The sequence below is a fragment of the Liolophura sinensis genome, chromosome 13 (genome assembly GCF_032854445.1).
Source record: "Liolophura sinensis isolate JHLJ2023 chromosome 13, CUHK_Ljap_v2, whole genome shotgun sequence".
Lineage (NCBI taxonomy): Eukaryota > Metazoa > Mollusca > Polyplacophora > Chitonida > Chitonidae > Liolophura > Liolophura sinensis.
In genome coordinates, this window is record NC_088307.1 from 1,211,204 (window position 1) to 1,239,145 (window position 27,942).

General features: G+C 44.1%; 1 protein-coding gene across 2 annotated transcripts in view; it reads left to right on the plus strand.

Moving 5' to 3' along the window:
• LOC135480424 (sodium-dependent multivitamin transporter-like) overlaps positions 1-27,708 on the plus strand; it is a 41,606-nt gene extending 13,898 nt beyond the window's left edge. Inside the window, exons 2-12 of one of the 2 annotated variants that reach the window (XM_064760254.1) lie at positions 4,207-4,272; positions 4,506-4,557; positions 5,531-5,598; positions 6,104-6,258; positions 7,416-7,556; positions 14,238-14,353; positions 14,958-15,025; positions 16,561-16,682; positions 18,987-19,138; positions 25,950-26,050; positions 26,258-27,708. In XM_064760254.1, the coding sequence (XP_064616324.1) occupies positions 4,207-4,272; positions 4,506-4,557; positions 5,531-5,598; positions 6,104-6,258; positions 7,416-7,556; positions 14,238-14,353; positions 14,958-15,025; positions 16,561-16,682; positions 18,987-19,138; positions 25,950-26,050; positions 26,258-26,329 (1,113 nt within the window). In that variant the 3' untranslated portion in view covers positions 26,330-27,708. Of the gene's footprint in view, positions 1-4,206; positions 4,273-4,505; positions 4,558-5,530; positions 5,599-6,103; positions 6,259-7,415; positions 7,557-14,237; positions 14,354-14,957; positions 15,026-16,560; positions 16,683-18,986; positions 19,139-25,949; positions 26,214-26,257 lie in introns of those variants that run through there. The other variant, XM_064760253.1, reaches the window with a different exon arrangement.
• The last annotated feature ends 234 nt before the right edge of the window (positions 27,709-27,942 follow it).

Consider the following 27,942-nt stretch of genomic DNA (forward strand, 5'->3'; position numbering starts at 1 on the left):
AGATCGGCCTCGAGGATGTAACCGGAAGGACTGTCGTGGGGGTGGGTAGCAATCGTTTCACCGAGACGCTGCGCGTCACCTACCCACTGGAAGCCGCCCGTTGGAAGAAACTGACTCATAGCCCAGCCATATAGATTATTGGCGTCTAGGTATTGGATGTAGCTGTTTGGGCTTTTGGGGTTGTATCCCTCCACCTGCGGATCATTGGCTTTGGCGTATCGCTTACTTACCATGGAGATACCTCCTTGCAACCCCTTCTCAATGAAGAAATGTTGGTCGTAGTCGGTCAACAGCTCCAGCTCTACCCCGGTCTTCTTGAACAGCGCATCCCACGAGAGACCTAGGCTCGTAAAGTAGTGATCGGGGTCCAATCCATACTGCCGTAAACAAGTCTTCCGGAAGGCCTCAAACACATCGGCTAACAGGAGCACGCCTGTGCGGCAGTAAAGGTCTGTGTAGTCTCCCAGATTGGTGCAGTCAAATACCTTCCATACCTGTTGAGCGTGGTTATAGTCCTCATCGCTAATGCCTCCGACTTTGAGCTTACTGTAGAAAGCCTCTTTGGGTGGGAGGCTTGACTCGTCGAAGCGCTCCCAGGAGTCAATATACTTATAGGGGTAGACACCCTTGCGCATGAGTAGCTTTCGTTTTTCTTGGGCGGGCTCATACCGGGCTGTGATGTGGAAAGCCTCAGGTTTATTGGCCTCTACCAGATTGTCAAGGGAAGTCGGTAAGAATTGAACGCTGTCGATGAAGCGGAGCTGTCCCAGCGAGAAGGAGATGTACTTTTCCGTGTTGTTGGGGATGCAGGAGATGCGGCCCTCCACCTTACTTATGGCTTGCATCAGGAGGTGCCCGTCGTAGCCCCGTAGGTTGTTGAAGACTACTGGTATGGCTGTCTTGGGACCCAGCCGCAACTTTAGGTTGCATGCGTTATGGGCAGCGCCTCTGTACTTGCCGGTGATATGGCAGTGATCGCGCACAGAATCGGCGCCTAGAGTCTTCTCACACATGTGACAGGTTGCGGCGTTGTTGTGGGCCTGCCAGTCCTGGGGCGTTATCCTCATGGCTATAAGGTTAGCTAGAACATTTTGGATTTCCCGCTCCTCCTGCCGGAGAGCTCTGAGGAAGTGTTCCGTCGCGTCAGAGCCTCTGTATTCCACGGGTCTTTTTGTGTGGCCGTCGCAACGCACCACAACATAGCAGTAACTGCAGGGCTCGTGGTGCTGAGTCTTTTGAGTGCTACTCTCTGTGGGGCTGGGCGGCGGGCCTTCAACCTTTTTGGTCAGAGCCTCGAAGTCGGCATATATGATGAACGGAGCCGGTAGCTGTTTGTGGTGGTTCTGGAAGGAGAACATGTTTTCCCCGTCCTGGGGCATTTCCACCCTCACCGCCGTCTGGCCAATCCCTCGGCATTCCGGCTTATGCGCCTCGAGCAGGTCCTCCCTTGTGTAGCCGTGTAGGCAGCACTCGCAGAAGTGTTTGCGATTTGGCGCCTTACTTTCTTGGTATAGGAGCCGATTGAGGTCTTTTATCCACGTATAATGGAATTTGCCTGCCTTCTCAATCAGCAGCAGATTGATTCGTGGCGTGTCGCCGGGCTTCTTGCTGAGGCGGTGCACGATCATGCCCTTGTCCCACCCGAACACGTTGATGGCGAGGTCGTTCTTCCCCTCCACTTTAGGTATCTGAGAGATGGGTGTGGGAGCGTCGATCTCCCCAAAGTCAAGACCATCATTGGTGGGATACTTTGTTGGTCTCTGGGTGTTTCTGGCGGCTGGAAATAAGGCAGACCAGAGTGCCCATCGGAGGCAGTCGTCGTCTTTGTTCTTCACGTTGATGACTGCTTTCTTGTTACTCACAGCTGCAGGTAGGGGGATGTAGGACCCGCCTCTCAGCGGCTGATACCTTGCAATGTCAAGCCAGAGTGTTTGCACGCTATTTACAGCCCACCCTGACCCTCGCTGCGTCCATTTTTCTAGTGCCTCCTGGATGGTGGGGAAGACCTTATCTAGAGCCCCGTCAATGTCACCGACCTCTAGGAGGGCCTCCTGTTTGCTGCGGAGTACTGGGCTGGTATACTCTTCACTGCCATCGGCGTGGGCCTTTCGCACCTGAACCCTGAGGCCTAGTTGGAACTTAACCCCGTTGAGTGCCAGGATCTCTTCTTCTAGCTTCTGGCGAATACTGGCTTGAATTTCTTCTAAGAAGGCTACTGGGTCCGTCCAAACGCCTTCTGGTACGCTTATCTGCCAGGCCCGGAGGAGATTCGTTATAGCCCGGCCGGTGTTAGTGAATTCTAGTTTCTTTTCACCATGTATTCCGCCTAGCAATTCATCCAACTCCTCGTTACTGAGGAGGTTCTTGACGTCTTGCTTCAACTCCTCGTTACTGAGGGGGTTCTTGACGTCTTGCTTCAACTCCTCGTTCTTGCTGTCTTGCTGCCGCTTCAACTCAGCCACAGCCGTTTTATACCTGTCGAGGATTCCCTGCAGTTCTTCCAAGGCAATGCGGGACCGTGGGTACTTGGGCCGCACACCTAGGAGCGTCTCAAACTCCTCCCGTAGTGCTCGCGCTTTTTGATGGTGCCTCATTGTTCGAGCCGGTGTAACTATGCACACGACTCTGTAATTGTAAATTTCTATAGCCGCCAGCCGTTTGAACTCGTCCAAGAAAGCCTTGTGCCTCCACTTCCTTTCACGCGTCTGGACCCTATTATGTCCGCAGGCCATGCAAAGCCGAAATCGGTTTTTAACGCCCCGGCCACACCTAATACATAGCTGGGTGCCAGGACCCTGCCGCAGACGGTATAGGTGATCCCCGCAGTACTCCCCCAGACAACTCTTACTACAGAGCTCCGTGGAGCCGATGAGACGCCACCGGCAATTATTGTAACCCTTTCGCATGTTGTATACACGCTTGGTTTAGAAGCATACCAGGTGCGATGGGTATGTCTAATACAACCCCCAGAAGCTGGGAAAGGGGGTTAGGGGCCTCTATTTGTTATGGGGAGGGCCCCAAGGTGGGGGGGGGGGGGGGGCGGGGGTGGCGTGCGCCAGAACCTATAGTGTGTATACTAGAACTTCTGGACCTCGCCGGGAATAGGGGCTGGGAGCCTCTATTTGCCAAATGGAGGGTGTGCCAGAACCAATACTCCCCCTACTACTCTTGTTTCATTCTCTATTTGTTTTTAAAATCGGGGATTTTGATACCCTGTTTAATAAATGTAGATGATCATTTTTAAGCGCTTGGCATTATTATATTTTGTGGTTGTTTTTTTGGTGCGCGATCAACGTTTAACATTATAAAACACAGGTGAGAAAAAGAAATGTATATGTTATTCGAGAAAATTAAATTAATCCAGATGTACTTAGTTTTCGTGTCTACTGATTTTTGGAAATGTAGTATGATGGAAAAGATGACCCAAACCAATGCTCTGCGCATAATTCTGTCAGGGAAGAGAAGTGGCCCTAAAACTAGTATTTCAACAACATAGTCTGTAATCTTTGTTGATTCACAACAACTCGATGCCCAGCTGGTACGAGTTATAAATCCAGAGTAAGGTGGCTCAGGTTGGAAAACCCGCAGAAGGACGGTGACCCCGTGAATATTTGATAATGCTGAAAACTCGTAAAACTTTGAAGATGCGATCAAACCAAACCGGCAAGCTTGTTCTCCTGAGACCAATAAATGTTCAGAGCTGTATTCCCTTTGTTCTTTTTTCTTTCTTGTCGTGATCCTGGAAAGTTTATACGGATCAAACGGGTCCGTACACCGTACATGTACATACACACCGTATGCAGCGTCCTTATGTTTATTGCTGTCCAAGAAAGGGTAATTTAGAATGTAAACTGAAACTATGCCTCTCCCGAGAGAGGAAAAAGTTTGGCATTTGTACAAAAACAGGTGAACGTAAGATATACCATATGGAGAGTTTGCACTTTCCTTTAAATCCAGCGAAGGTGGTTATATATTTTTCATAGTCTTGGTAATATATGACCAGGCCCTACTATCGTATGGAAGACCACAATATTCCACTGGTCGAGTTATACATGTAATGTTTACCCATGATGCCAGTAGACCTACACCAATACGCTCAAAGATTCAATTCCAACTTTCACGGCAACTGCCTCCACAGGGATCTGGGGTTTGTCCGTGACTATAGAAACAAACACTTCATTCTCGTGTACCTTCCTTCTTTTATAGTACCTGTCACTTCGCTTCCACGTCTCCCTGAGAACGGCCACATCCATACTGTATTCCATACAAATGGTGAGCAAACGTTTGTATGTCGCCTACATGTATAAATAACAGTTCATATGTGGTGAATGATATTTTTTCATACAAAAAATATACACAGTCTAGTTTCATACAATAAAACGCAAAAAGGGGAAACTTTACCTCGAGCTTTGTACTGGAACATTTACCGACAAAATTCAGCAGTTTTCGATCCTCATCAAACGTGTGTGTAAACGGTTTTTCTTTTATTTTTTTGTTCTCCAAAGTTGCTGTACATGGCGATTGTTCTGTATGCACCTTCTCTGGCTCTAAGTGCAGGTAGGTACTTACATGCCTCTTTACATGAGCAATGAAAAATGCTAGTAAAAGCTTGGAAGTCTTCAGTAGATGTCTTTAGAAGATTACATGAACTAGAACATGGCCTGTTTGCGATGTCATTTTGCCGAAATGTATACACCGAACAGGTAGCTTCTTTCAGAGGCATTTAGGAATTGGGATGGTATAGATTGACAGAGACATTACTTATGGATAACAACTCCTGGATTTATTGTGTTGGTGACGTTTCGATGTGGATTCTTACATCGTTATCAAACCATATGAACATACAGAGATACAAGACAACATATATACAGTAAGAGAGTGAGTGGTGTCAAAACAGGCAACAATGTAACATAGGTACTGGCTTCAGAGTTTAAGTCGGTCACTGTCTAATCTGATTAGGTCATTCTAGGCGCTCGGTAGGTGGTACCCGCTTTCTCGGTTAAGTTGTGGATTGTGTCGTCGGATCATGATGGCTTCCAGCAGTTTCCTTTTTTTGTAGTTTGATTGGTTGTTGTAGTCTGATTGGTTGTTGGTTGTAATTTCCCACTAATCGATGGAGCATTTCCTGGGGTACCATGGAATACACACAGCAAGCGTGAAGCTGATCGAATGTACGATTAGGAAGAGAAACGGACATACACACACACATACTCAAACACATGTACACGCGCATATGTGCACACGCACACATCCAGCCCCAACCCCCCACCCCCACCAACACCACCCACCACCACCCCCACCACCCCACTTCATACACACACATAACGCCCACAAGGACACAGTCTAAAACAGCGTGTTATTCATATTTATTCTGCAAGAAGGTGGTTTTAAGAATCAATGTGTTTTATGTTCATATTTTATTTTCATACATCTTCAAACACCCAAATTCTTTGTTTTATTTGGAGCGATGTTATGTTATGATTTTATTCCATATTTACTTAAAGTGTCTTTATGTTATTTTTAATTTAAGTGACTGGTCTGTCGCTGTGGCCAATTGTAATCGCTGTTGGGGTTGTGTGTACGTTCTACACCACAATAGTAAGTAAAATTTTTACACTATATATCCCAGCAACCTGCGGATGGTCCTAAATTTTCCCCTGGTCTCTATTCGGTTTCATTCCACCATAATGCTGGTGGTCGTCGTTGTATCAATAAAATATCCCAGAGTATGGCGTAAAACATCCAAAATCATACGCTAATAAAGCTTTATATCCTAAACACAGTGCAGATATTTTGTCCTCTTCAAACTGTGTCCATCTAAAGGTGATGTATAAACAGAATAAATTCCTAATTGAAGTACACTGACAAAAGGTGTATTTCACGGGCGTGATTCCGTGTGATCATTTTCCAGCTGATTTGACTGTCTGTGTTGTAAACCTTTTTATCTATACTGATTAGTAGGATTGACCGCTCATGATCGGTTGTCTAACTAGATGGGGCAAAATATTTTGTTAAATGCAGGGAAGTATGAACTATTCCATGCTGAAAGGTATGATATATGCTCTTCGGTACAGTGCGGTATGAACTACTTTGTTCTTTGCAGGGCGGTCTGAAGGCGGTGGTGTGGGCAGACACGTTCCAGATACTCGTGTTTTTTGCCGGGTTGCTGGCTATTTTGATTCAAGGGAGTATAGTGACGGGTGGGTTAGCCAACGCTTGGAATATCTCCAGTAACCATGGACGAATCAAGTTGGACGAGTAAGACTTGTATATAGATGTTTGCATGATAAATTCAACAAAAAATAAATCATTGGTTTCCTGACATTAGTTACCAATTTACAAAACTGTACATGAGATCTGACGAAAAACATGTTGACAGAAACCTTTGTCAAGTGCTGTTATTAGCAGTTTTGCCAAGCATAGTTTACTCAAGTTTCTACCGTTTCTCTAAAGATTTGGTTAAGGGCACACCGTTTTCTTAAGATTTTGTTAAGGGCATACCGTTTCTCAAAAGATTTGGTTCAGGGCGTACCGTTTCTCAAAAGATTTGGTCAAGGGCATAACGTTTCTCAAAAGATTTGGTTAGGGCATACCGTTCAATTGCATCAATAGCAATCTGGCTTGTACCTAAGCCAACATTTAGAAATCCTTCACAACGATTTAGATACTTATGACTCCCCAATCTAAAATGTCAAAACCGTCATCGGCAAAAATCCTTCTAACATAATCTGGTCGTTGAAACCTTTTCATCAAGACGTTAAACCGATTTCCACCATGTTTCACTTTGAAACTTCTGACATCAGACTCTAAGGAGTAGCACCTACTAAGCCTGCTCCTCGTGATATCGACGAGGTGAAGCCACATTAGGACCTATTCAGTTTAACTACACTTTTATTCAGTTGAAGAAAAATCCTCAAACTATTTAATAGCTGTTTAAGTTACTGTAAACAGGAGCTCAATAATCATTAGGCAAAGGCTGTCTAATCTTTCAATAGTCTGTCGACAGGTAAACACAGCTGTTCTTGTATATCCCTCCATGCAGAATTAGCGACGATCAGATCGTACTGCACGGTTGTTGTTGTTGTATTCCACCAGAATTAGCGACGATCCGATCGTACTATACGGTTGTTGTTGTTGTATTTCACCAGAATTAGCGACGATCAGACCGTACTGCACGATTGTAGTTGTTGTATTCCACCAGAATTATCGACGATCAGACCGTACTGTACGGTTGTTGTTGTTGTATTCCACCAGAATTAGCGACGATCAGACCGTACTGTACGGTTGTGGTTGTTGCATTCCACCAGAATTAGCGACAATCAGACCGTACTGTACGGTTGTTGTTGTTGTATTCCACAAGAATTAGCGGCGCTCCGACCGCACTGCACGGTTTCTGTTGTTGTGTATTCCACCAGAACTAGCGGTGATCCAACCGTACGGCACAGTATCTGGAACTTGGCAATTGGTGGGACAGTCACAAATATAGCGATTTACGGAACGAACCAAGCTCAAGTACAGAGAGCATGCGCTTGCCCAACCTTAACCAAGGCACGGCAGTAAGTCATTCTATAAGTGTGTTGTATTATTTATTTATTTACTTCATTGGTATTAAGGTCGTACTCATGAATATATACCTTTTGAAGTCAGCCAAACATTGAGTGGGAGAAAACCGGGTGAAGTGTTAGTCATTTTTATAACTTAAAATGGGCACAGCGAATTTTCCAAGCTTTGGAGAAAATATAGCGTTTCGTTGCTGGTCAGATGCTCTAACGACTGAGTCTTAACCAATCAGATTTCGATTTGATGACGGTTTAGTTTTAATACGCGTTCCAAGCTCTCCAAGTAACTGTTGTGTGAAACCTCTTGATACTTCCTAAATCCCAGGTATCTCTTCTGGAAAACTTTCTGACGCACGCCAGAATGTTTCCTAGTTCTCTGGGTATCTGTGCTGAAAAAATTCTTGATGTATGTTTGATGTATGTTCCCTTGGCCCACAGACATCTGTGCTGTAAAGCCTGTTGATGCCCGCCAGAATGTTTCCTAGGTCCCCAGATATCTGTGCTGTAAGACCTTCTAATGCACGCCAGAATGTTTCCTAGGTCCCCAGGAATCTGTGCTGTAAGACCATCTTATGCACGCTAGAATGTTTCCTAGGTCCCCAGGAATCTGTGCTGTAAGACCTTCTGATGCACGTAAAAATGTTTCCTAGGTCCCCAGGTATCTGTGCTGTAAGACCTTCTGATGCACGTAAAAATGTTTCCTAGGTCCCCAGGTATCTGTGCTGTAAGACCTTCTAATGCACGCCAGAATGTTTCCTAGGTCCCCAGGAATCTGTGCTGTAAGACCATCTTATGCACGCTAGAATGTTTCCTAGGTCCCCAGGAATCTGTGCTGTAAGACCATCTTATGCACGCCAGAATGTTTTCTAGGTCCCCAGGAATCTGTACTGTAAGACCATCTTATGCACGCTAGAATGTTTCCTAGGTCCCCAGGAATCTGTGCTGTAAGACCATCTTATGCACGCTAGAATGTTTCCTAGGTCCCCAGGAATCTGTGCTGTAAGACCATCTTATGCACGCTAGAATGTTTCCTAGGTCCCCAGGAATCTGTGCTGTAAGACCATCTTATGCACGCCAGAATGTTTCCTAGGTCCCCAGGAATCTGTGCTGTAAGACCATCTTATGCACGCTAGAATGTTTCTCATGTCCCGAGGTATCTGCGCGGTAGAAACTTCTCATTCTCGTCAGGATGTTCTCCAGGTCGCCTGGTATCAGTGCTGTTAAATCTGCTGATGTACGTCAAAATGTATGTTACGTCCCCAGGCATATGTGCTCTAAAACTTGTTGGTGTACGTCAGAATGTACGTTACGTCTTCAGGCGTCTGTGCTCTAAAACCTGTTGATGTACGTCAGAATGTATGTTTCGTCCCCAGGCATCTGTGCTCTAAAACCTGTTGATGTACGTCAGAATGTATGTTACGTCCTCAGGCATCTGTGCTCTAAAACCTGTTGATGTACGTCGGAATGTGTGTTACGTCCCCAGGCATCTGTGCTCTAAAACCTGTTGATGTACGTCAGAATGTGTGTTAGGTCCCCAAGCATCTGTGTTGTAAAACCTGTTGATGTACGGCAGAATGTGTCTTAGGTCCTCAAGCATCTGTGCTCTAAAACCTATTGATGTACGGCAGAATGTGTCTTAGGTCCACAGGCATCTGTGCTCTAAAACCTGTTGATACACGTCAGAATGTTTCCTATGTTCCGAGGTATCTGCGCGGTAAGACTTTCTCATGGACGTCAGAATATTTCCTAGGTCCCCTATATCAGTACTATAAATCCTGTTGATGCACGCCAGAATGTTTCTTAGGTCCCCAGGTATCTGTGCTGTAAGACCTTCTGATGCACATAAGAATGTTTCCTCGGTCCCCAGGTATCTGTGCTGTAAGACCTTCTGATGCACGTAAGAATGTTTCCTAGGTCTCCAGGTATCTCTGCTGTAAGACCTTCTGATGCACGTAAGAATGTTTCTTAGGTCCTCAGGTATCTGTGTTTCCTCGGTCCCCAGGTATCTGCGCGGTAAGACTTTCTCATGGACGTCAGAATATTTCCTAGGTCCCCTATATCAGTACTATAAATCCTGTTGATGCACGCCAGAATGTTTCTTAGGTCCCCAGGTATCTGTGCTGTAAGACCTTCTGATGCACATAAGAATGTTTCCTCGGTCCCCAGGTATCTGTGCTGTAAGACCTTCTGATGCACGTAAGAATGTTTCCTAGGTCTCCAGGTATCTCTGCTGTAAGACCTTCTGATGCACGTAAGAATGTTACTTAGGTCCTCAGGTATCTGTGTTTCCTCGGTCCCCAGGTATCTGCGCGGTAAGACTTTCTCATGCACGTCAGAATATTTCCTAGGATATATAAAACCTGAATAAAACCTGTTGATGCACGCCAGAATGTTTCTTAGGTCCTCATGTATCTGTGTTGTAAGACCTTCTGATGCACGTAAGAATGTTTCCTAGGTCCTCAGGTATCTGTGTTGGAAGACCTTCTGATGCACGCCAGAATGTTTCCTAGGTCCCCAGGTATCTGTGCTGTAAGACCTTCTGATGCACGTAAGAATGTTTCCTAGGTCCTCAGGTATCTGTGTTGGAAGACCTTCTGATGCACGCCAGAATGTTTCCTAGGTCCCCAGGTATCTGTGCTATAAGACCTTCTGATGCACGTAAAAATGTTTCCTAGGTCCCCAGGTATCTGTGTTGTAAGACCTTCTGATGCACGTAAGAATGTTTCCTAGGTCCCCAGGTATCTGTGCTGTAAGACCTTCTGATGCACGTAAAAATGTTTCCTAGGTCCTCAGGTATCTGTGTTGGAAGACCTTCTGATGCACGCCAGAATGTTTCCTAGGTCCCCAGATATCTGTGCTGTAAGACCTTCTGATACACGTAAGAATGTTTCCTAGGTCCTCAGGTATCTGTGTTGGAAGACCTTCTGATGCACGCCAGAATGTTTCCTAGGTCCCCAGGTATCTGTGCTGTAAGACCTTCTGATGCACGTAAAAATGTTTCCTAGGTCCCCAGGTATCTGTGTTGTAAGACCTTCTGATGCACGTAAGAATGTTTCCTAGGTCCCCAGGTATCTGTGCTGTAAGACCTTCTGATGCACGTAAAAATGTTTCCTAGGTCCCCAGGTATCTGTGCTGTAAGACCTTTTGATGCACGCCAGAATTTTTCTTAGATCCCCAGATATCTGAGCTCTAAGACCTTCTGATGCACGTGAAAATCTTTCCAAGGTCCCCAGGTATCTGTGCTGTAAGACCTTCTGATGCACGTGAGAATGTTTCTTAGGTCCCCAGGTATCTGTGCTGTAAGACCTTCTGATGCACGTAAGAATGTTTCCTAGGTCCCCAGGTATCTGTGCTGTAAGACCTTCTGATGCACGTAAAAATGTTTCCTAGATCCTGAGGTATCTGTGCTGTAAGACCTTCTGATGCACGTAAGAATGTTTCCTAGGTCCCCAGGTATCTGTGCTGTAAGACCTTCTGATGCACGTAAGAATGTTTCCTAGGTCCCCAGGTATCTGTAGTGCAGAAGACCTTGATGAAGTTTGCGTAAAACCAGCAGTCAATTAAATTGAGAGAAGATATCAAAACACCATGATTCTTTCCAACAAATTGCTCTTTGCGAGTTAAAAATGAAACCTCTCGACTTACAATCCAGGACCTACTTGTTAAATATTCCCGGCCTCGCGATCACCAACGTGCTCCACGTCCTCATTGGTGTCGTCATGTTTGCGTATTACGTGGACAGAGATCCCTTGTTGTCTGGGAGGATTTCCGCCCCTGACCAGGTAAATGTATTATAGTCTCATAATCAATCTGGTTATAGTCTCATATTCAATGAAGTTATATTCTCATACCCAATGAGGTTATTGTCTCATAATCAGTGAGGTTATATTCTCATAATCAATGAGGTTATTGTCGCGTAACCAATCGGGTTATAGTCTCATAACCATTGAGGTTATATTTTCATATTCAATGAGGTTATTAACTTATAACCAATCGGGTTATAGTCTCATAACCAATCAGGTTATAGTCTCATAATCAATGAGGTTATAGTCTCATAACCAATCGGGTTATAGTCTCATAATTAATGAGGTTATAGTCTTATAACCAATCGGGTTATAGTCCCATAACCAATCAGGTTATAGTCTCACAATCAATGAGGTTATATTCTCATAACCAATCGGGTTATAGTCTCATAATCAATGACGTTATAGTCTCATAACCAATCAGGTTATAGTCTCATAACCAATGAGGTTATAGTCTCATAACCAATCAGGTTATAGTCTCTTAATCAATGAGGTTATTGTCGCTAAAGCAATCAGGTTATAGTCTCATAATCAATGAGGTTATAGTCTCATAACCAATCAGGTTATAGTCTCATAACCAATCAGATTATAATCTCATAACCAATCAGGTTATAGTCTCATAATCAATGAGGTTATTGTCGCATAGCCAATCAGGTTATAGTCTCATAATCAATGAGGTCATAGTCTCATAATCAAACAGGTTATAGTCTCATAATCAATGAGGTTATAGTCTGATAACCAATCGGGTTATAGTCCCATAATCAATCGGGTTATAGTTTCACAACCAATAAGGTTATAGTCTCATAATCAATCGGGTTATAGTCTCATAATCAATGAGGTTATTGTCGCATAACCAATCGGGTTATAGTCTTATAATCAATGAGGTTATAGTCTCATAATCAATCAGGTTATAGTCTCATAACCAATTAGGTTATAGTCTCATAATCAACGAGGTTATAGTCTCTTAATCAATTAGGTTATGGTCTCATAACCAATCAGGTTATAGTCTCATAATCAATGAGGTTATAGTGTCATAATCAATCAGGTTATAGTCTCATAACCAATTAGGTTATAGTCTCATAATCAATGAGGTTATTGTCGCATAACCAATCGGGTTATAGTCTCATAACCAATCAGGTTATTGTCTCATAATCAATGAGGTTGTATTCTCATAATCAATGAGGTTATATTCTCATAACCAATCAGGTTATTGTCTCATAATCAGTCAGGTTATTGTCTTATAACCGATCAAGTTATAGTCTCATAGATAAATAGGTTAATACTTTCATGGTTTGCAAGACCAATGGGACGGACAAAAAACGGTGGACAACGCTGGCGTTGCCGTTTTAGTACAGCCTTACGTTTATTTGAAAGCATCGGCATCTAAAAGATGGGATATCAATATTTTCAGTGGAGCAATGTACAGAGGAAACACAGGTAAAAGGTGCTGGGTGATTTTCTCAATGTGCTAAACCTTAGATAAATCTGAATCGTTTAACTATAACCTCTTTAGATTGCTACTTGCCTTGAGAAGCTCTAACCAAAGTCGCAAACACAGGATTTCGGCTTTTCTGCCAGAAGAGGGTAACAGGACACTGATATGACGTTAGTCAACAGGATTCCGGTAAAGCGTAACACTGATCTGGAAATGTTAATATGAAATGAAATCTAGAATTTCCCCCCATTAACGACACGCTCATTTCTTATTTAAGAAGATAACTCAAAACATATTTCATTCCTGCCTATCAATCAAGCTTGTTAAAATCTCATTTTGTTACCTTGACAAAATACAAACATTCAAAGGGAATAGAATTATTCCCGAACACTCCACGTATCACCTTCCCTAAACCAATTTTTCTTGCTTTAGACGCTGCCTATATTTGTTATGGACATCCTGGGAAACTTGCACGGGGTGCCGGGTCTGTTTGTTGCCTGCCTGTTTAGTGGAACACTCAGGTAAATATTCATAACCCAGTGATGATGTATTCTTCCCTACTTCGTCAAAGCTGGGTCTGATTCCGTCGTACTCAGTGTTATCCATGGAGCTAACAGAACACGGTTCCCTTGGAGTTAAGGGGCCTCCGTGGCTCAGTCGGTTAGCGCGCTAGCGCAGCGTAATGACCCAGAAGCCTCCAATGCGGTCGCCGTGAGTTCAAGTCCAGCTCATGCTGGCTTCCTCTCCGGCCGTAAGTGGGAAAGTCTGCCAGCAACCTGTGGATGGTCGTCGGTTTCCCCCGGGCTCTGCCCGGTTTCCTCCCACCATAATGATGGCCGCCGTGGTATTAGTGGAAATATTCTTGATTGCGGCGTAAAACACCAATCAAATAAATAAATAAATAATTTAGAGTTAAACTGCTCAAAGTTTATGTGATTACCAAAGAATACTGTTTGTATCTAACATGCTATGCTTGTAATCTAAGACAAAAGCACCTAATTATCTATAGCGCTAGCTCGGAGTGGCGCCGGAAGTAAGTCGCATTGGTCATACTGCGACGTGCAGAATAAGAATCGAGTAAGGGACCTAATTCATTCATCCAACCATGTCTCTCGTGTGCGGGATTTTGAAGTGCATCGCTGCACTAGTATGTATTATTCCACGCTTTCGCAGAATGTCAGTGTACGTGGCCTTCTCGTTGTTTGTCTGTGCAATGACTTCTCCATATCTTGTCTCGATTGGATAAGATTTTGCCATTTAGTGTGAACTAGACATATCCGTGCACTAATGTTGTAAATTTAACATTTCCCTTGAATGGTCTTGTTTCCATACAATAAGGGCTTCCAATAATGTCCGACATAATGACTAGATCGACATACTAGTACCCTTAGCATTTTAGCGTGGAGTATTAACCGAATTTCATTCTTCTCATTGCATCAGCACCATATCGTCAGGACTCAACGCTTTGGCCGCTGTGACACTACAGGATATCGTGAGACCTCACATGGCGCCGAGAATGAGCGAGACAGGTGCAACCTGGATTGCCAGAGGCTTGGGTAAGTGAATGTATATGTGTCATTTGGAGTTTATCTGGTACCTACAAGTAATTACTTATACCAAATATCTGCGAGCAGGAAGCTGAACGGAGCCCTAATGTAGAGGATGTTGATTTTGGTGCGAATTTTTTTATCACGAACTGCAAAAGACCAGCGGTATTAGAAAAGAATAAAGCCACGGCAATTGGAGCAATGGGCAGCCAGATACTCAACTTTCTTGACAGTTCCTATATTGCTCTTCCCTTGTGCTGAAAGTCACGGACTGTCTCTATTCACTGCACTTATAAACTGGATAGAGATGTTAAAACTTTACATCTCTTTAGAGATGCACCTAAATGTATATAAATTTAAAGCATGCCGTTAACTACAATGTCAGGTACGAACACAACCAGTCAGTTTACATTCCCGTGAATAACTTCTGATCAGTAATTTAACTGGACATCCAACTTGTATATTATAACGTTTCGCCTTCTATAGAGATTATTGTTTTGTTTTAATTACTTTATTCAGTTGGTTTATTTTACATTTTATTTGATTATTTCATTTATTTCTTGCACAATTTTATGTTTTTACGAAAGAAATCTTCTGACTCTTTTATTTCCAGCCATCGGGTATGGAGTCGTATGTCTTGCGCTGACCTATGTAGTTTCCTTGATGGGCAGCGTTATTCAAGTAGGTAAAACTCTTTTAAAAGGTTATAGTTTTACAGGTATTTGACAAAGACATACTATATAACTGCAATCATCGTGATATCCCAACACATTGGAAAGACGATTTAACCAAGTTAACTTAAATAGCTACTTAATGTTTTGGTCTTAATAAACACCAAATTGTAGCTTCCCAGCAAAGAACACGAGAAAAGATGCATGATATTTGCTGTTTTCTCACTTGCAGACGGGTTTTTCTTTTTTCGGTGTCATCGGAGGTCCTATTCTCGGAGTTTTTACGTTAGGTATTTTATTTCCATGCGCAAATACCTGCGTGAGTTTTACTGTTTATTTTCTCAGTACATACTTATCTCTGCTCTTGTCTGCAGTTATAATATTTCTAAAATCAGGAATCATGGGTAAATTTAATAAACCCTATATCATTACCATTTTTCATATTCAATTACAGGGGTTCAAAGTTCACCATTGCACTATTTCGGTCCAACTGGTGGCTTATAGTAGCGGCCGTCTTTCATTGCTGACAAATTTGTAGTAATGCCTCACTGGAACACTCTACCACGGACACCAGACGCGATTCTCTATTCAGTGACACCATAGTGAACCCGTTTGACCAGAACCTGGCCTGTCCACCTATGTGCTGAGACGTAAACCAATAATCTCCAGCTCAGTCGTTGGGACGCGCATTCTTATACCAGCTGTAAACTTTAACGGACATTTCGAATCAATACTTTCAAGACCAGCTTCCAGGACATCCTATACGAAAAGAAGGAAAACACACTATGTAACGTAAGAAATTAAATGAGATTCCCGCAAAGAGAAGCAGTAGATAGTTTCAGTGATGACAGACAGACGGACGTAATGCTCTCTATAGGCGAATGTATGGAATCAGTATGTAAAGCGCATGCGCAGTAATCACAATTCGGGCCGACAGCCGGTAAAACTGTGTTCAGGGATCAGTTTCATTAATAAATTCAGTGTACAACGCTAGTTCAAAAGCCGTACTATCTTTAGATGGGAATGGATGTTACGTTTTAATTACAACTGTTAAGATATTCAACGTTCCAGTCTTAGTCAACACAATAAATATACAGCCCATTGCACCGGGTTGAGGGTACTTATACACATTTATGAAGCAGATATTCTGGATACTGTTAATAATTTCTTACACGAGAACTGTACTCAGTGCGAAATCTAGCGCTGAAGGCGTTGATGAATATACTTGATAGACACGTTGACTTGAGACATTCATTGAACTCGTCACGCAGCCCCGGGGACTGGCAAATGCAAGGCGAGATATGTACATATGGGGTACCATCGGCATATTACTATCCAAGTAAGGATAATTCACAATAAATCGACAATTGATTGAGACTAGGCCTCCTGATGGAGATAAATCTGTTGAATAATGGGGCATATGGCTATAACACATTAAGCCACTCTGCTCACAGTGAAAAAAAACCCGCCTCGCGTAATGCGTACATGTTTTCTGTATTTTGATACATTACTGATTATTTTTTAAGAGACTGTTGATATTTTTAGGGCGCCTTCGCCGGCCTCATCTCTAGCCTCGGTCTCGGTGTCTGGATTTTGATTGGTGCTAAGCTGACAGCGACGCCATTAACTCTGCTCAGTGTCAACAGCACGTTTGCTAACATGACAACGTAAGTATAGTCTTAGCTTCGACCATGCGGAAGTCGGGAGGCGTGGGTCGGGTCATACCAAAGACTATAAAAATGGTACTTCTTGCTTCTTCGCTTGGCACTCATCACTGAGAGTGCAAGGAAACATGATTGGCTGGTCTGATGCTAGTATGGTGTTATTGGCTGGGGTGTCCTCTCCAGCACACTGAAGTTAGCAGCGGGTTAATTATTAGTTATTCGAATAATTAATAACTAACTCAACAGCGGGTTAGTTATTTGAATAAGTAATAACTAACCAGCACCGGGTTAGTTATTTGAATAACCAATAACCAACCAGCCGCGGGTTAGGTATTCGAAATCAGTAATTTATTCCCATAAGGTGGTTCTAACTAACAGCGGGTTAGTCATTCGAATTACAGATATCTAACAGCAAACAGTTAGTTATTTAAAAGCAGCTTTTTTGATAACTAATAACAAACACAGCAGCGGGTTAATTATTCGAATTACTAGTAACTAACCAGCAGCGGGTGAGGTATTCGAAATCAGTTAATAACACTTAATGGCAAACACAGCACCAGTTTAGTTATTCAAAATCAGTTATTAATCAGTTACCAATAACAAACCAACAACGGGTCAGTTATTTAAATAGCCATATGTAACCCAGCTGTCGATTAGTTAAAATTAGTTATTCAAATAAATAATAACTAACCCAACAGTGGGTTAGTTTTTCGAACTAGCAGCGGTTAGTTATTTCAATAACCCAGCAGTGGTTAGTAATTCGAAATCAGTTATTCGAATAACTAGTATCAAACACAGCAGCAGATTAGTTATTCGAAATCAGTTAGTAAATAGACTAATCAATAACTCAGTTGTTTGAATAACTATCAACAAGCACAGCAGCAGGTTAGCTATTCGAAATCAGTTATTTGAATAACTAATACCTAACACAGCAGCGGGCTAGTTATTCCAATAACCAATAACTAACAGGCAGCGAGTTAGTTATTAATTATTCAAATAACAAACCCGCTGCTGGTTAGTCACTAGCTATTCGAATAACTAACCCACTGCTGGTTAGTTATTAGTTAGTGAAATAACAAACCCGCTGCTGGTTAGTTATTAGTTATTTCGGCACCTAACCCGCTGCTGTGTTAGTTATTAGTTATTTGAATAAGTGATTTTGAATAACTGCACCGCCGCTGGGTTAGATATTGGTTATTTCAATAACTAACCCGCTCCTGGTTAGTTATTAGCTATTTAAATAACTGATTTGGTCTAAAGAGCAGCAAGTTTGTTATTAGTGATTCGATTACCTATCTCACTGCTAGTTAGTTATTAGTTAATGAAATAACTAACCCGCTGATGTGTTAGTTATTGGTCATTTAAATAACGAATAGCTAACCCGCTGCTAACCCAAATGACTGATTTCGAATAACTGAAGAGCAGCAACTTTGTTAATAGTTATCCCATTACCTAACTGAATGCTAGTTAGTTATTAGGGAATCAAATAACTAACCCACTGTGGGTTAGTTATTAGTTATTCAAATAACTCATTTGGAATAACTAAAGAGCAGCAAGTTTGTTATTAGTTATTCGATTAGCTAACTCACTGTTAGTTAGCTATTAGTTAATCAAATAACTAACCCGCTGATGTGGTAGTTATAGGTTATTCAAATAACTAACCCGCTGTTGAGGTAGTCGATAGTATTAAAGCAATAAGGTAGAGAGTTCGAATGCCCGCTTTTTTTCCACGACAGACTGGGTTATGGACTAAGATATCCTACGCCATGATGTTCTTGGGCGTGTTGAACAAAATATAAGGCAGTCTTAAGTAATAACACGAGAATTAACGTAATGTATCAACATTCGAAACTTTTATGCAAGATCAAGTAGACACCGGGCATGTGTCGGGCGTGACTTTCTGACAACCGGCAACTAACTCAAGCACTGACACTTTCCCAGACAATAATGGCGGAGCTGTCGGTCGGGTTTATCATGTGTCTCCTTTCTCTCTTACCCTTTGCACTCGCCTCCTTTACTCGGGAATAGGCCTACAACTAGACAATTAGAACTCGACCCACATTAGACACTCTTTTGCAGCAACTTGACGAATGATCACAATCAGGGTAATTGTTGCTGGTGAACATCTGATTGATTTTGTTGCGGATGATCTCTTCACCTTTCTTTTTTGTAAACCACATAAATACAAAAGACAACTGTTACTTGTAGTTGTTGTTGATGTTTTTTTTTGTTTTTTCGTCTCTACGGACATTTGAAAATGACGATATTTATACGTATATCTGACTGTTGTGATTTGTTTCTCTCCAGCCTAAGTCCGGCCGTCACCACCGCCTGGGCCGCCTCGCATAGTACCCCCTCCAACCCGCTTATCCCGCTGTATCGCTTGTCCTACCAGTACTACACTCTATTTGCCGTCATCGTCTCTATAAGTGTTGGGTTACTAGTTAGCGCCTTGACATGTAAGTATGACCAAAGATTGCCCTGATCAGGCGTTTTCTTGGACACGTGCTAAACTCCCAGACTGTACCTACTCTCCAAATCCGCTTCCTGGTTTAAAAGGTCATGTGCTTGATACTTCCGCTGGATTCAGTGCGCTGTAACGTATCAGATGTTTGTTAGGAACCTGAAGGGTCTGACTAAACAGTCCGGATTTTTTTTCCTCCCACAAGTCCTGCCGCCATAGAGAGAGTTATCGAGAAAGACCTTCCCACTTACGGCCGGAGAGGAAGCCAGCATGAGCTGGACTTGAACTCACAGCGACCGCATTGGTGAGAGGTTCCTGGGTCATTACGCTGCGCTAGCGCGCTAACCGACTGAGCCACGGAGGCCCCTTAATTAAAAAGTAAATAGAAAGTGTAACAGTACATGGAAGATGTTAGACACACTTAAGTATCAAAATGCAGCTTTATACTGACGTGCCACGAAGAGTGTCATATGGTTGACTAGACGGATAGATTGTATTCCATGGTCTTCCGTTAGAGACGCGACAGAGCTAAGTGTCTAGACTTCCAGGGCTCACTGGACACCTGATGGACAGAATGTTTAAAATTTAATAAAACCTGTCTTTTCGTATTTTCCCAATTTCTGCAAACAAAAGAATCTCATGTAAGCAGATTATATGCCCTAGGCAACTAATTTTATACAATACTGTTCATTGCTAGTGATATATCTTACACTGATGTAGATCGGATCATCCCGGAAGGATGGCTGCACGATTAGAACAACATGTACATTTCATGCTTCGATCAAACAGCTAAGACGGGTGTATCATCCGCGTAGGGCTTTACGACAAATACTACCATTCACATATAAGCTCGTCCAATTTAAAACAAATTGTGCGTTGCTTGACACCCTCCTTGTTTGTATTTCGGGAATTAATTGTATACGCAAACGACAAGGTCTGTAATCTATCGAGTCATCATTATTCGGTTGTCTGCAAAATCAGTCATCCTCGCTACCAAAATTGCCTTTAGTCAGAGAAATGCAACAACACAATCTCTACCCGTGAATATGTTGGAAGCTCATATTCTTGCAAGGAAAACTAGGTTAGGACATTTCTTCTAATTCGTAATGATAAAGTGTATCAGCTCAGTTTCGACGGCAAAAACCCATTGCCTCGGGTGACGTCATAATTATTCAAACACCAGTTGCATACCGGGCACTGGGCGGAGTTTAACATGTTTTGACGGAGGACGACACCAGTTACATAAACTGCTTTCAGCTTAACTGTAAATCCCGGTACTGATCACTGCGATATTTAAAACTGTTTGGACATACATGCATATGGTATGTAAAGTTTTCTGTCGCATTACTGACACAAATAAATTCGAGAAATGGAAAAGCAAAATTCGAAATCAGACAAGCACATGTTTTCACTGGCTTAGAGTGAGTGAGAATTAGAGGAATTGTAGGCAGTGCACAAATAATTTTCATACTGCCATATCAGGTACACAAACGCATCGGTAGCTGCAAATATTCATCGTGTGATGCGAACAGCCAGAATGTAGGCAAACGCTTAAGCGCTGAAAAAGCAGTCCGAACCGGGAAAAAGACAACAGCATAACCATAAGATACACAAATGGTATGCGTGTAATAATTATATTATTATATTACCTGGTCCACACATGATCTGCCCATCATGGCTTTTGTGAACCGCGCATGCTCCGCATATCATCAACCAGTTCGCCAATCATGGCTTTATGATTCACGCATGGTCCGCCCATCATGGCTGTATAATCCGGACATTGTCTACACCTGGTCGGCCCATCATAACTGTATGGTCCGCACTTGGTTGGCACATGGTGCGCCGATCATGGAGGTATTATCCGGGCATGATCAGCGCATGATCCGCCAATTATGACTGTAAAATCCGCGCATTGTCTACGCATGGTTCGCCCATCATGGCTGTATGATCCGCACATGGTCTGCTCATCATGGCTGTATATCTGCAAATGATCCACGCATGCTCCGCCCATCATGGTTTTATGACCAACGCATGATCTGCTCATGTTCCGCCAATTGTGATTGTATCGTCGCGCATGGTTAGCCCATCGTGGCTGTATTGTTCGCGCATGGTCGGTTCATCATTGCTGTATGTTCTGCGAATGGTCCGGCCATTATGGTTGTATATCTGAACATGATCCGCGCATGTTACGCCTATTATGGCTATATGATCCACGCATAATCCACACATAGCCGCTCATCATGGCTGTATGCTACACGCATGATCTGCCCATCACGGCTGTATGATCCCCGCATAACGCGTATTTTCCGCGTACGGTCCACCCATCAGGGCTCTATGATCACCGCACGGTCCGGCCATCGTGGCTGCATGATTTGGGCATGTTTCGCCCGTCATGGCTAAATGGTCTGCACATGGTCCTCAAATGGTTCGCACATCATGGCTGTATGATCCGCACGTGGTCCGCTAATCATGGCTGTATGATCCGGGCATAGTCCGCCAATTACGTCTGTATGGTCCTTGCATGGTCCGCCCGTCTTGGTTGTATGATCTGTGCATGCACCGCCTATCATGGCTGTATGACCCGCACATGGTTTGCCCATCATGTCTATATGATGCGCGCATGGCCCGCGCCTAGTCCGTCCATCATACCTGTATAATCCACGCATGATCCGTACATGGTCCAGACATGGTCCACCAATCACAGCTGTATAATCCGGGCCAGGTCTGCCCACCGTGGGTGTATGATTTGCGCCTGGTCCACCATCGTGACTGTATGATCTACACAGGGTCTGCCCTTCATGGCTGAAAAATTCGAACATGGTCCGCCCATCATGGCTGTATATAGGCATATGGTCCGCGCATGGCCCGCCCGTCATGGCTATATGATCAGGCATGTTCCACCCATCATGACTGTATGATCCACACATGGTTCAGGTTTGGTTCGCCCATCATGGTATGATGTATCTGTATGATCCGCGCTTGGTCCATCCATCATTGCTGCATGTTCCGCGCATGGTCAGCCCATTACGGTTATATGGTCAGCGAACTGTCTGCACATCATGGCTGTATGATCCACGTATTTTCCACGCTCGGTTCGCCCATCATGGCTGTATGTTCCGCGCATGGTCAGCCCATCATGGTTATATGATCTGCGAACGGTCCGCACATCATGGCTGTATGATCCGCGTATTTTCCACTCTCATGGCTTCTGATCCACGCATGGCCAGTGCACGTCCGCCCATCATGGAGGTATAATCCGGGCATGTTTCGTCCGTCATGGTTCTCAAATGGTTCGTATATCATGGCTGTATGATCCATGCATAGTTCGTCCATCATAACTGTAAGATCTGAACATTATCCGCCCATGAAGGCTGTAAGATCTGAACATTGTCCGCCAAAAATAGCTGTATAATCCGAACATTACCGCCCCTAATGGTTGTATGACCTGCACACGGTTCGCACATTATAACTGTATATTCCGCACATTGTCCATACCTGGTCGGTCCATTTTAACTGCATGATCCGCACTTGGTTGGCCCATAGTCCGCCTATCATGGCTGTATGATCCGCGCATGATCCACACATGGTCCGCCAATTATGGCTGTATGATCCCACCATGAACCGCGCCTGGTTCGCCCATCATGGCTGTATGATCTGTGTATTTTGCACGCACGGTCCGGGCATCATGGCTGCATGATCACCGCGAGATCCGTGCAATGCCCTCATAGCTGTAATATCTAAGCATCGCCCACGCACGTCTGTCCATCATGGTGCATTGATCGCCCATCATGGCTGTATGATGGGTACATGGTCCACCCATCGTGACTGTATGGTGAGTACATGGTCCACCCATCGTGACTGTATGGTGAGTACATGGTCCACCCATCGTGACTGTATGTTCCACACAGTTTCCACATGTCATGGCTGTATGATGAGCACATGGTCCGCCCATCGTGACTGTATGATGAGCGCCTGGTCCGCCCATCATGGCTGTATGATGAGTAGATGGTCCGCCCATCATGGCTGTATGATGAGCGCATGGTCCGCCCATCGTGACTGCATGTTCCATACAGTTTCCACATGTCATGGCTGTATGATGAGTAGATGGTCCGCCCATCATGGCTGTATGATGAGCGCATGGTCCGCCCATCGTGACTGCATGTTCCATACAGTTTCCACATGTCATGGCTGTATGATGAGCACATGGTCCGCCCATCATGACTGTATGATGAGCACGTGGTCCGCCCATCATGGCTGTATGATGAACGCATGGTCCGCCCATCATGGCTGTATGATGAGCGCATGGTCCAACCCATCGTGACTGTATGATGAGCACATGGTCCGCCGATCATGGCTGTATAATGACAACATGGTCCGCCCATCATGGCTGTATGGTGACCACATGTTCCGCCCATCATGGCTGTATGATGAGCACATGGTCCGCCCGTCATGGGTGTATGATGAGCACATGGTCCGCTCATCATGGGTGTATGATCCATGCATGGTCCGCCCATCGTGACTGTATGAAGAGCACATGGCCCGCTCATCATGACTGTATGATGAGCACATGGTCCGCCCATCGTGACTGTATGATGAACGCATGGTCCGCCCATTATTGCTGTATGATGAGCACATGGTCTCCTATCATGGCTGTATGAAGAGCGCATGGTCCGCCCATCATGGCTGTATGACGATCGCATGGTCCGCCCATCGTGACTGTATGATGAGCACATGGTCCGTCCATCGTGACTGTATGATGAACTCATGGTCCGCCCATTATGGCTGTATGATGAGCGCATGGTCCAACCCATCGTGACTGTATGATGAGCACATGGTCCGCCCATCATGGCTGTATAATGACAACATGGTCCGCACATCATGGCTGTATGGTGACCACATGTTCCGCCCATCATGGCTGTATTATGAGCACATGGTCCGCCCGTCATGGGTGTATGATGAGCACATGGTCCGCTCATCATGGGTGTATGATCCATGCATGGTCCGCCCATCGTGACTGTATGAAGAGCACATGGCCCGCTCATCATGACTGTATGATGAGCACATGGTCCGCCCATCGTGACTGTATGATGAACGCATGGTCCGCCCATTATTGCTGTATGATGAGCACATGGCCTCCTATCATGGCTGTATGATGAGCGCATGGTCAGCCCATCATGGCTGTATGATGATCGCATGGTCCGCCCATCGTGACTGTATGATGAGCACATGGTCCGCCCATCATGGCTGTATGATGACAACATGGTCCGCTCATCATGGCTGTATGGTGACCACATGTTCCGCCCATCATGGCTGTATGATGAACACATGGTCCGCCCTTCGTGGGTGTATGATGAGCACATGGTCCGCTCATCATGGTTGTATGATCGGTGCATGGTCCGCCCATCGTGACTGTATGATGAGCACATGGTCCGCCCATCATGGCTGTATGATGAGCACATGGTCCGTCTGTCATGGGTGTATGATGAGCACATGGTCCGCCCATCATGGGTGTATGATCCGTGCATGGTCCGCCCATCGTGACCGTATGAAAACCACATGGCCCGCTCATTATGACTGTATGATGAGCATATGGTCCGCCCATCGTGACTGTATGATGAGCTCTATGGTGACCACATGTTCCGCACATCATGGCTGTATGATGAGCACATGGTCCGCCCATCATGGGTGTATGATAAGCACATGGTCCGCCCATCATGGGTGTATGATCCGTTCATGGTCCGCCCATCGTGACTGTATGAAGACCACATGGCCCGCCTCATCATGACTGTATGATGAGCACATGGTCCGCCCATCGTGACTGTATGATGAGTACATGGTCCGCCCATCGTGACTGTATTATGAGCACATGGTCCGCCCATTATGGCTGTATGATGAGCACATGGCCTCCTGTCATGGCTGTATGATGAGCGCATGGTCCGCCCATCATGGCTGTATGATGATCTCACGGCCCGTCCATCGTGACTGTATGATAAGCACATGGTCTCCTGTCATGGCTGTATGATGAGCGCATGGTCTGCCCATCATGGCTGTATGATGATCTCACGGTCCGCCCATCATGGTTGTATGATGAGCACATGGTCCGCCCATCGTGACTGTATGATGAGCACATGGTCCGCCCATCGTGACTGTATGATGAACTTATGGTCCGCCCATCATGGCTGTATGATAAGCACATGGTCCGCCCATCGTAACTATATTATGAGCACATGGTCCGCCCATCATGGCTGTATGATGAGCACATGGCCTCCCGTCATGGCTGTATGATGAGCGCATGGTCCGCCCATCATGGCTGTATGATGAGCACATTGTCCGCCCATCGTGACTGTATGATGCGCGCATGATTCGCCCATCGTAACTGTATGATGAACTCATGGTCCGCCCATTATGGCTGTATGATGAGCACATGGTCCGCCCATCGTGACTGTATGATCCGCGTGGGATGCCAATCACAGCCGGCCAAGATTAGGATCGGGTAGTTATGTACATTAAACGCCAAAAAAAGTATCTACAAACAACATCTGTGGCATTCTTGGTAGGAAAACCTAAAACTGTACTTTGGGAGCAAAATGTTACCCGAATCTGTTTTCAGCCAAATCCTGCATACATATAGGTCAGTTCTCGTAGGCAATCACCTACCTCATATCTTACTGTGATGGCGAAAGTTTCTCTGAATGGACAAACAAATAGTTTTCTACCACAAAATAACATTGTTACTTCTGACGGCCTAAGTGTACGTTACAGCTACTTTACAGCCCTTTTTACAAATTGTATTCATCTTGTACTAGGCTTTAAGCAGCCCCGCCCACCTGGAGCAGATCTGATATTTCCGTATCGATCATTGATCAAACCTTGTTTGCCGAGGAACCGTAGGCTTCGAAAAAAGGAGGTAAGAGTTAGTTATTGTAAAGTCAAGGTAGTTTATCAATCAGGGCCAATCAGGTCAATCTCCTTGCTGTTGATTTCATAGAATAGTATTCTTTCGGTTGTAAAAACATCGGGATTTTTTAGGAAATAATTTGTATATATCATATTTCTTTTTTGCAAAGAATGGCTTGTGCAGTTTGTTCAACGTTGTATATTATTTAACTTTTAGGATCATCAGCATGAAGCTGTTAGCGAGCTTGATATTGCCATGCTGGATGTGGACGATTTTAGTACAAACTAGTAGTGCAGATCATGGAGACGGGGCATAGGAACAGAAGAGTAAACCTGAGAGGGGAAAAAGCAGTGTGCGGGGCTGTTCTAACGCTGTGTCAAATCATCTCTCGAATGAGTGTACAACTTGACCATTATTCTAATGGAACGCACTACGCACCTACTGGGACAATACCTGCTCCCTTAACTTTCCGGCAGGACATACAGTTTTCGACAGTGGATTGTCAACAAATCATTCTGTGCTCGCGTATTTCCGATTCAGGCATAATTCAGGCATAATTCAGGCATCAAGCCTCTAGCTGGAAGCCCTGTTGTTTTTATTATTATTAGTAGTAGTAGTATTATTCTACGAAAAATTTATGCCACGTTTTTAGGAAAACTGTCTGGAAGAAATTCATTAATCTTCAGTATGCCAAGCGATCCCTGGAGATTGTTTGGACAGAAAAAGGATGCATTGTGTATGCAAATTAGGTTTTAACTGATATATATGTGACGTCATGTTAAAGCGAAAAAATTGAATTTGAAGATTGTTAACCTGTTACCTAACCTAGTTTGACCTCCTGATCACAAACCCGGTCTTAGTTTTGCCCTGCAGTGTGTATATTAAATTGCGATCAAAAGGTGAACAAGCACATTTCCCCTATATTTGCAGCACACGTGACAGAAAACTGTTTCTGGTGTAAAGTTTAAAATCTCTGTGTATAAAGAGGTATACATGTACTATTTGCATGGTGAAAATCGTTGATCTGTGTCTAAAAAGACAGGGCGTGCAGGCTTTTGAATAATGTCCATGGACAGATTTTCCGTATTTGGTACATTTACATGCTATATAGTGTAATACAATGTACGGATGGCTACGAAGAATATCTATCATGTATCTGCTCTCTGGTAGTATTTTATCTGGTTTGCACTGCAGTTGCGATTGGCTCACCCTGTGACATTGCACGCCATCCCCCCCCCCCCCCCGCCCCCTTTCATGTACACCTAAACTATGTGAATGCCTTGCCAGTCAGTGTATGTTGTGCAAGTATTTCTAAACGTTTGCTTTCTTTTGCACAAACCTTGCCTTCTTTACTATACGCTGACCAGGCCCTGGTGACTGACAGATATCTACAAGTAACCCTGGCCCAGATGTTCGGTTTCTGACAAGGGCTGAACTATTAGTAAAGCAGTCTACACAGGGGAGTGCGTGTGTTGTGTTCTGTATAATAATCTGAAGGGAAAACACCGTGTTGACCGTTAGTTCTTCTCTTTATTGGGCAGTCCGGTTTGTGAGTCATTATAACTACCTAATCAGAATATTTTACGTACAATACGTTCAGAGTCAGATATATATAATATAGTTCAATTTTAAATACATGTATCATTGAAGTTCATATCAATAAATCTAATAACACAGGGGTATAATTATAGTTATCATTTTCGTGCTGAGCTACAAACTTATCTGAAAAGAAAACACCGTGTTGACCGTTAGTTCTCTTCTTTATTGGGCAGTCCGGTTTGTGAGTAAAGTGTTCACTGCTGGCTGTCGTTTTAAAGACGCAGAGAAATTTTGCGTCACCTGATCCCTTTGCGAGGCACATACTACTGGTAAATGTATATGTTTAAGTCAGCTCCGACCTT